We start from the raw sequence: 10,246 nt of genomic DNA, 5'->3' as shown, positions 1-10,246 counted from the left end.
TTTGTTAAGGTGGAGGGTCAGAGAAAAAGAGAAAGACCCCCAGTGAGATGGATTGGCCAAGTGGCAGCATCAATGGGCTCAAGCGTGGCAACAATTATGAGGTTGGCCCAGGACTGGGCAGTGTTTCATTCTGTTGTACATAGGGTCGCTATGAGTCGGTACCGACTCAATGGCACCTAACAACAAGTTGGACTCCTGATGTGGTGCTATAGGATCAGCACTAGGCTGCGAACTACAAGGTTGGCAGTTCAAACACACCAGCTGCTCCTCAGAAACCCTATACAGAGTCACTATGAGTCGGAGCCGACAGCACTTCACATCAACCCAGAGTCCTTTTCTGGCTCACAAACCTTCTCCATCTGTTTCCCCGCAAACACCACCTTGCTGCTCCTGTGATGCCGTTACCACCTGGCCAACACCACTTTCTCCCTGCCTCACTGAAGTCTCCCCATCTTCCAAGGCCTTGGTGAAAGCCCACCTCCTCCAAGAAGCCTTCCTAGACCTACTGCTCTCATCCTCCTGAATCAGAGCACTGAACCATTTATTTGGAGCTCTGGTAGCGTAGTGGTTATGAATTGGGCTGCAAACTGCAAGGTCAGCAGTTTGAAACTACCAGCTGTTCCATGGGAGAAAGATGAGGCGTTCTGCTCCTGTAAAGATTTACAGCCTCTGAAACCCTCTACAGGGTCGCTGTGAGTCGGAATCGACTCCACGGCACATAACTACCAACCAACCACCATTATTACCTATGATATGCTTCTGCTTTGAATTGTGAGCTTTAAATAACTCCCAGCTCCAGACCATAGCCTGTCTTTCTAATTACCCACCCACTTAGCAGTGTGCCTTGTTCATAACACATGCACAGGAAAGTCAAGAAGAATGGAGCTCTGCAATTCAGGAGCTGAGGGAACCTTGGTTTCTAGGCAGCTGGTTGGTTTGTTCGGTGACTTTTCTTTGCCTTCTGGGTTTGCAGGCATCCAAAGACTAACTGTGTCAATGCTAGGTCTGATTTGTCCGTGGATTCTGCTTCTACTGTAGTAACTAAATTCCCTGCGTGTCACCACACCCCAGCCATCGCATCCCAAGGCTTTAACTTCTGTGATGCATCTCTATTTGTTGCAAATGCCTCCAGAACAAGGAAGCCAGCTCTACCTTCCTCCTCCTCCTCTTCCTCTCCCTTGTGCATTTTTTATGCCCTGCCCCTAAAAAGACATTATTAACATGCCAACACTTGCCAGTGGCCCTAGGCTCCTGGTTTTCCCATTCCTGCTCTAGCCCATGACCAAATTTCTAATTGATGGCAACACCTCAACTAAGTCAAGTTCTAGCTGTTTTCTTGCAGGCCAAACCAGAGACAGAGAACCTCATTCTTGACCCAATCCTACAGAAACCTCATCACAGTCTTGTGGTCCCTCTCCCTCCACAAAAAACCAGGACTAATCATCATCATCACTGAATCCATCGATTGCTAGCAAAGTTAATTCTAGACACACTGACAGCTTAAAATCTGGGGCGTGAGCCAAACTTTCAGAAAGGAGCCCTTTATTCTTTGTTTTAGTGCAGAGCAAATGTACTGGGAAGCCTCCTTCTGCTCAAGGGTGCTTGCAAGTACCTGGGCAGATGTGTTAGAAATTCTTGCAGCACTCTGGAAACCTTGACACTGACTCACACGTTCAAGTGCACAGAACAGGCTCAGCTGCTTAGAGAAAGTGTATGCAACCCGTGCCTTCTAAGAGGCTGGAGCTTGCTAGCAACAATTCTTTAAAGAAGCTTGACTACCCTCTTCTAACAATGCAAGACCCACTCTTCTCCACCCCCCGAAAGGTAACTCCCACAGAGCATGGAGATTCTGGCTCGCTTTAAACACAACCATCCCCCTCAAAAACTACGGAAAAGTTCTACTTACCAACATAGGTCCACTTGGATCCTGCAAAGAACAAAACAAAGCAAGTAAATACAATTGAACATGAACAACTTAAGAGAAAACATTACAACTTTTATTTTGAAATGAGGGAGATAAAAAGGAGGTGGAGGTGGTATATGCCATCTGACTCATAAGGACCCTGTATTGAGTTTCTGAGGCTGTAAATCTTTACGGGAGCAGAAAGCCTCATCTTTCTCCTGTGAAGCGTCTGGTGGATTCAAACTACTGACCTTGCAGTTAGTGGTCCAACAGGTAATCCACTACCCTATCAGGAGGTTGTTAATATTGTTGTTGTTAAGTGCTGTTGAGTCAGTTCCGACTGATAGAGACACTGTATAGGGTTTCCAAGGAATGGCTGGTGAACTTGAACCACTGACCCTCGCAGTTCAAACTGGCTTTGCAGTCCAGCACATTAACCCACAGCACTACACCAGGACACCACCTGGTAGATGCCCAGAAATGAAGACCTTTTCTGAGTCTGTGCCAGGGTAACTGCTTCTTGGAGCAACTGTTTTCCAGAGGGAGTCTCAAAGATAGTCATGTTCACAAAGAGACTGAGGGTTAGGGATGACAGCGTTGTTCATGAAAAAGCTTAAGGGTTAGGATGCATGGTGATGTTCACGTAGAGGCTGATAGGTTAGTGAAGATAGTGGCGTTCACTCAGGGACTAATGGGCTAGGGAGAGAGTTTCTTGAATAGAAGCCTCCTGGGCATTTTCGAGAAGCCAGACTTTATTATCTGAAGAGGTAATAAATGTACTGGCTCAAGACTCTGAAGCTACCAAAGGGTAAACAGCGAAAGCTCCTCCTCCCACCCTATCCCCCTGCTTCCCAATGTTGTTGCTTTTAGTCAGTTCCAACTCATAAAGACCTTGTGTAGGGTTTCTGAGGAGTGACTGGAGGTTTTGAACTGCCAACTTTGTAGCATCACACCAGGACTCCTGCCTTCCATTGTTGTTGTTGTTAAATGCTGTCAAATCTGTCCCAACTCGTAGTGTTCCGTACTCCAAGGAGTAGCTGGTAGGTTTGAACTGCCAACCTTGCAGTTAGCAGTCCACGGCTCATCCCACAGTGCCACACCAGGACTCCATGCTTCCTCTAAGAGACAACTCATTTTGTCAGCTTACTGTGAACACTTTCATAGTATAATTACACACATATATGTATTTATATTCTTCTCCCCTACCCCTTTCCACACAAAGGTTAGCATACTGGAAGCAGTATGTATGAATGTATCTTGCTTTTATCCTAATGACTAGTTTGCATCACTTTACAAAGAGGAGAAAGCTAATCTTAAAAGGAAAGGATTTCTTTGAGGAAGTTGCCATCCTTTGCTAAGTTAGAATTCCAAGGAAGGTAGGAGAATGTAGGAGAGATTCTACCAGAATGTCAAAGGAAATCAATGCCACCTCCCCTTCCGTACCTTTCACCCATAAAAGTCCTTAGTTCCTACATTAAAAATATTTTTTAAACACTTATTCCAGACCTATATTCTCCTTACACTGCCTTCCCTCTTTATCTCTAGAAGGGATCCTGCCAGAGTTGAGACCCAACCTTCCGAGTGTCCCAGGGCACACACAGAAGGAGAGGACCACTTAGCTCCTAAATTTCTCTCTTACTGTTTCCTTGGAAACCCTATGCAGGGTCGCTATGAGTCAGTACCGACTCAACGGCATTTAACCCCTTTTTCCTGACAGCTCAGGATTCTTGGCCTTCAAGGATGTATCTCCTTTCTCTCTTGGAAATTAGTCTGCAGTAAAACGGACTGATTACAGCAATCTAGTTACTTATCTCTACTGGGCATTCCCTACTCAGGTCAATGGTAGTTTTTAAAAGCTAAGAGGACTGAGCTCTCACCGGCCCCAAGCTACTTTAGTACCGGTTTTTAAGGAGTCCTGGTGAATTAACAGTTAAGTGCTCAACTGCTAACCAACAGGGTGATGGTTTGAACCCACTCAGCAGTTCTGAGGGAGAAAGACCTGGCAATCCACTCCCATAAAAATTGTTATTGTTGTTGTTACGTGCCGTAAAGTCGGTTCTGACTCATAACAATCCTGTATAGGGTTTCCAGGACTATAAATCTTTACAGGAGCAGAAAGCCTCATCTTTCTCCTGTGGAACAGCTGGTAGTTTCGAACTGGTGACCCTGAGGTTAGCAGCCCGATTCGTAACCACTATGCTACTTACAGCCAAGAAAATTCTATGGGGGCAGTTCTACCCTGTCATATGGGGTTATTATTATGAGTCAGAATCAACTCAACGGCACCCAATAACAACAACAACCACATTTCACTGTTACCATTCTGTTTATTTGCCTCCATGTTTTTACTTCATTTTGTTTTTCATTTTCAAATGTATTATTATTTTTTTAATCAAAGTTACACCTGCACATGGTTTAAAAAATTAGATGGTTCTATAATGTAGCTCTGTGGATAAGGACTAGACGGTGAACCACAAGGTCAGCAGTTCAAACCCACCAGCTGCTCCTCGGACACCCTATACAGGGTTGCTATGGGTCAGACTCATAGTAACAGCACTTAACAATAACAACATAATTGTTGTTGTCAGGTGCCATCGAGTCGGAACCGACTCATAGCAACCCCATGCACAGCAGAATGAAACAATGTCCGATCCTGGGCCAACCTCACTACCGCTGCCACACTTGAGTCCATCAATGATGCCACCTGGCCAACATAATACTTCTATGAAAGCAAAACAAAACAGCAGTTCCCTGACACTATCTACCCATACATCTATTCCTTAGGGCAACCACTTCAACCCTTTTGAAATGATTTTTTTAATATTCTCTCTAGATCTCTATGAAACATGCTTATATTGTCCCTTCTTGATTCTTAGGCTTCCGCATTACTTATTGGCATTCCATCCTGAAAGAGGTCTTTGTCATACACCCAAACCCGTCACTTCATCTTACTGGTGAGGAAACGAAAGCCCACTGAGGTAAAGTGACCTGCCCAAGATCATCTGACTGCTAAGGGTCACAATAGAGTCTCCCTGTGTTGTTGTTGTTGTTAAGTGCCGTCGAGTCGGTTCCGACCCATAGCGACCCTGTACAGGGTTTCCGAGGGTATAAATCTTTACGGGAGTAGAAAGCCTCATCTTTCTCCCACGGAGCGGCTGGTAGTTTTGAACTGCTGACCTTTAGGTTCACAGCCCAATTCATAACCAGAGCTACCAGAGCTACCAGAGAGACTATAGAGTCTTTCTGTAGTTATCATTATTTTCCATGAACTCAGGAAATCTTTGCACCGCCTTCTAAATATTTGAGGGGTGTGTTCCAGATCCCTAGGAGTATCTGATGGATTCTAAGGACCTTTTCCCCATAAAAATGCCCGTAAGGCTGACACACCAAATGGAACGTGTAATTAATTTCCGAAGGTCCAGAGAGCGCCTGAAATGTGTGATACAGCCCAAGGGCATCAATAGCTCCAGATCAGCCTCCTCTGAAATAGCAATTGGATGAAGATATTCCAAAATGTGGAGAAACCAACTGAGTTTACTACCATTCTTTTTACTCAAGTAACACTGGAAAGTAACAAAGACAGCATTGCCTTGGAACCAGGTTACCCAAGATGTCCAATCTCTTTTCTCAGCATTTCCTCTTAGCATTTTGTTTGAGGGGTTCACTACTGAAGTACAGTCGTGGCTTTCAGGGACATGTGAAGCTGGATTATTGCCACTTAGCCATCAGAGCATTTAAAGCCCCAGGATGTAAAATTTCACAAGTGACAGGAAATTAATTCATCCTTACTTCTTTCCTGGAAGGCAGAAGTCATTCCATGTTTCTGAAAGCTGTGGCAATGTAGGATAAGTAATTGGACTGATAACCATGCTTATCACAAGGTCAGCAGTTCAAACCCACCAACTTGAAGGCACAGCAACTACCTTCTGAGCCCCAGAGTTTCAACTGTCTGCCCTCAACTAAATCCCTAGCCTTAATAAGCTTACCCCTCTTCTGCTATCTTCCCTAAAGCTTTCCAAGCTGTGATTTTCCTTATTATTATAGCGTGCATCCTAAATAAGATCAGTTTAAAACTCTATAAAACTCAGGGTCACATGTTATCTAGTGAACAGCTGGGACCGTAGGTCCATGGTGACACAAGACAGGGGATTTGCTCCTGAAAAGTGGCAGTAACCAGAGCAAACTTTCTTGTCCTCCTTTCTCTGAGCAAAGGGCTCTGGTGACAAGTGGGTTAAGTGCTGGACTGCCAACCAAAATGTTGGTGGTTCAAACCCACCAACTGTTCTATGGGAGAACGATGGGACTGTCTGCTCCCATAAAGACTTACAGCCTCAGGTACACCCTATCTCACAGGGTCCTTAAGAATTGGAATTGGCTCAACCGCAGTGGATGGGTTTCTCTCAGCAAGACCTGGGTATAAACAGCAGTGCTGGGAGGGGCTCAGGAGATGGAGAGGTGGGGAGAAGCAGCCCTGTAGAAGTCAAGAGGATTCATCCAGTGAAATGAAGATGTTGTTAGCTTAGAACAGACCATGGGAAGCCTTACAGGCACACATGCTTTGTTTAGAAATGACACCTTCTGGTTTCTACCCTCTGGATGAGGGTTAAACTGGCACATCTCTGTTGCTTCCTGAGGGAAAAGGCCCTTCTCAGACCAGGTCATCTACTCTACCTGGGAGACAGGGCAGCTAAGCTCCAATGCTTGTTAGAACCTGCAGCTCCACTTCACACAGGGAGTCTGCTGAGGAAATGGAATTTACAAAGATCCAAGTCAGGGGTCAGGGCCCAGCCTGCTTACCAGTCCTGATGCTAGAACCTTCCCTGAGTATCGTCAGCCCATACTAGGTTCAGGCTGGACAAGCTCTGCAGAATGCATCACACTGCCTCCCCAGGCAGTCACAGCAACTCCAAGGTTTTCTCCCGAAGACCCTTGATTTCACCTCATTAGGCTCCCTCCCTCCCTGGCTCCAGACATCTGGACATTCATCAGACCTCACTTTGCCCCTACTTCTCAGCTTAACCCTGTTCCACCCCGAGTCTTGGTTAGTATGTTGGTATTCTACACCTGGGTGATTTTCCTTTGACTTGTTCCCTGATGCAGTTAAAGTCAAGAAAATGGCATAAGAAATAATAGAATTAAAAGTGTGTTCTTAGAATCTAGGGGTAGGCAGGCTATTCAGTGTGGGTTACAGTGACTTCCTTGCCCCTCCCCCACTCTCCTTCAGCTGCTTTCCCCTTTCCCTAATTTGGAGGATTAGGAGGGAAGGAGGGAAAGCGGAAAGATAGAAGAAAGGAGGAAGGGAGTAGGAAGAAAGAGAACCGGAGACTAAGGAGGAAGGAGAGGGGGAGAAGGTAGAGCAACAGCAGGGGAGGGCAGCAAGGGCGGGAAATTTAGGCAGAATGTAAAAGAGGAGGGGCTGCTTCCAGAGTGAAGGGGCTCACAGGCTTTCAGGAGAGGGGGCCAATGAACCGTGACTTCTCTCTTTTGTCTTGGGACGGTTTAGAACTAAAAAGGTCTCCAGTGAAAAGCATGGTGTCTCCACGCAGTTTTCTTAGGGAGAGGGGAATACATATCAAAATGTGCAGTCTTAAAAATAAATGTCAAGCAATCATTGAGATGAACTGAAGAGTATGATTTGTTCAATATAAAATGGATGATCTCTGTAAACTTTTACTCAATTCGCAATGAAAAGTTAACAAATAAAAAGAAATGTAAACTTTTCTGTAACTCCTTTCTCCCACCTACATTCTGTTTCTCCTTGGCCAGATGGGGGAGATAATATCAAGAGGATTAGAATTTAATTAAGAATGATCTCAAAGCTACTCACAGCCAAGATCCCCTGCCTCCCCCTGCCCTTCCATCCCAACACAATGTCCTTCCAGAGAGAAAGGCGGCTCAAAGATTTTAGGCAGGATCAATTTCCTAACACCATTGCCCAGCCAGGGGGAAATGATTTTCAGCCATTGTAGTCACTTTTGATTCCTCTATAAACATTTCAGCATAACCTGGGGGGTCAGGAATCAATCCATAAATGCTAGCGCTTCGTATCAACCACAAATGTCTCTATAATTTATAAACTCTGTCAAGGACAAAAGCTCCCAACAATTATTCAGGAAAAGTTTCCACAAAAGTCACCATCTACTCTCACCAAGAATGTGCTCGCCCAAGGGGAATGCTTGGCATCCTTCTCTTGTCCCAAAAGATTAACTAAACTGACCCTTGGCCACTTACCATAACTCCCTGCCCCAACCTGAGACACCCACATCCCACACCCTCCTCTCACCCAGCTCAGCACCCTCAGCCTCCAGCCCTTGGGGTTAAGGGCACTAATTACACTCAGAAATAAGGGGTGTGTGTATGCCCAAGCACGTGTGCGTTCAGAGCTGGAGAGCCCTTCTGGAGAAAAACAATGATTAAAGATGGGATGCATCATTCCTCTGATTTGAAGGTAAACTTAATGGTAAAAAGTTTCGCCCCAAAGAAAAGCATCCACCATTGTCTGGGATTCCAATGGGAAGACTGCAAACCCTCTCTCCTTTGTCCGTGGATTTGGGGCAGAATATTTTAAATCCCGATTCGTTTGCTCTTCTCTGGTCACCAAGTTCCCAGACCACCCCCTTCAGAGCCAGGGATGCTTAGAAAACACACGAATGAATTTTAACAGCAAACCTGAACCACACTCCATTAGACAGACAAAATGCTTCCCCCAACAGCACGGGGTCCTGCGTTTCAAAGGGAGATGCAACATCTTTTCTAAAAACGTGTTATTTGATTTTATGACTGTTCTTTCTTACTCCAGAGGAATGACTTTAATTTGTCTTTAAAGAGTCCCGCAAGAAATCTTTCTGACCATGCATGGCTGTTAGCAAAGAAAGAGGCGGAAACTTTACCGTTCAGTGGGGCTGGGCTGGAAGGTTGTTCCTTTAAGATCACAAGCAGCAGAACAGTAGCCACGTGCAGGCTGCGGTGCGGCATCTTCGGGAAGCTCGGGGACCCGCCAGGAGCCTGCTTTTAACTCTGGGGCTGCTCAGTGCTCTGGGAGGCGGGGCGCGCACCGGCACCGCGTGCGCGCAGCACTGCGCCGAGGCGAGCACGTCCGCTCTTTGGGCTCCCGGCTCCCCCGGGCTTCTTTTATGGACTCAGCCCCAAACAAATGATGTCATCATGCGGGGAGAAGAGCGCCCTGCCTACCAGAGGGCTAGCGCCCCAGTTCTAAGGTGAGCTGTAGTCCAGAGTCAGCGCTGCGCAGGAAATGTTCAGCTCTTGGTGCGAGCAGTGGGCAGGTGGGATGAGATCCGCTGACCTTGGCAGGGTCGGAAAGAGTACCTCTAGGCATTTGCTTCCGTGGCCCAGGTCTTGGTCTGTCACCGCCGCTACTCAATAGCCCCCCAAAGCACAATGCCATTTGAGCAAGATTCTCCTTCCGGGCCCCTATCGAGTGTCTGACTGGACTGGGATTGAGTGGCTACATTCAAATCCAGAATGTCTGCAGATTGTATGGTGCGTCCTGATTAGGATCGTTTCTAAGAAATTTGGACACAAATCAATTGAGAAGAGATCAGTAGCAAAGAGAGAGGAGGGCACACGTGCACATTTCTAAGCAACTGGAATTTCACTGCATAACATATAAGTAACATATAAAGTAACATATAAAGGCTCATTTTTGGTTAATATACTGGACTGCAAGTTAACTTTGAACCGCAAGGTCCGTGGTTCAAACTCACCAGCCGCTCCTTAGAAACCCTTTATAGGGTCGCTATGAGTCGAAACCTACTCGATGGCACTTAATGATAAGTTAACAATAGAAGCCCGTCCTCACTAGGAGCCTGGTTGGTAGTAGTGGGGGAGATCCCTGCTCTGGAGTGGCAAAGGAAGAAATGGATTTATATTCTATTACTGAATATTTACCATATGCCATGGACGGTACTAGCCATTTTGCATCTTGATCAGATCAATTTCAGTTCTGTTTCCAGTCCATATTCCTCTTACCTGTTGCTTACATCTGTCCATTTTCCCCCTCACATATTTTATCCTTCAAATATGAGCATGCTTACATCTAATCATGATTCCCTTTGTATTTGGTCCATGTTCTGTTGTTGTATCAAAGGTCTTACTAACTTGCTGCCCCCAGTATTCCCTAAATCTTTCTGCTGCTCTTACTGCCACTTGCTATTCCCACTACTGATGTTATTTGTGCTTCTGATTTCCTGGGGACTTTGAAAGCCCCTGCACTGCTACTGTGCTGGACTCCTGTCCTTCCCTCTCACTACTACCAACACCGCTCAGATCATGTGATTGACTAAAGGGTACCCACCCAGCCCTTGGAATGACCTCTGATTTTGT

The 10,246-nt window shown here is 45.9% G+C and overlaps 1 protein-coding gene across 2 annotated transcripts in view; it reads right to left on the bottom strand.

Moving 5' to 3' along the window:
• Window positions 1-8,878, bottom strand: part of CA12 (carbonic anhydrase XII) — a 78,003-nt gene extending 69,125 nt beyond the window's left edge. For both annotated transcript variants that reach the window (XM_006831556.1, XM_006831557.1), the window contains exons 1-2: window positions 8,794-8,878; window positions 1,907-1,927 (exon numbers count right to left, since the gene is read on the bottom strand). In XM_006831556.1, the coding sequence (XP_006831619.1) occupies window positions 1,907-1,927; window positions 8,794-8,878 (106 nt within the window). The remainder of the gene's footprint in view (window positions 1-1,906; window positions 1,928-8,793) is intronic.
• Between the last annotated feature and the right edge of the window lie 1,368 nt (window positions 8,879-10,246).

Source organism: Chrysochloris asiatica, unplaced genomic scaffold (genome assembly GCF_000296735.1).
Source record: "Chrysochloris asiatica unplaced genomic scaffold, ChrAsi1.0 scaffold00004, whole genome shotgun sequence".
NCBI lineage: Eukaryota > Metazoa > Chordata > Mammalia > Afrosoricida > Chrysochloridae > Chrysochloris > Chrysochloris asiatica.
Note: the sequence above shows the minus strand (reverse complement) of the source record. Positions and strands in the feature narration are given on the sequence as shown.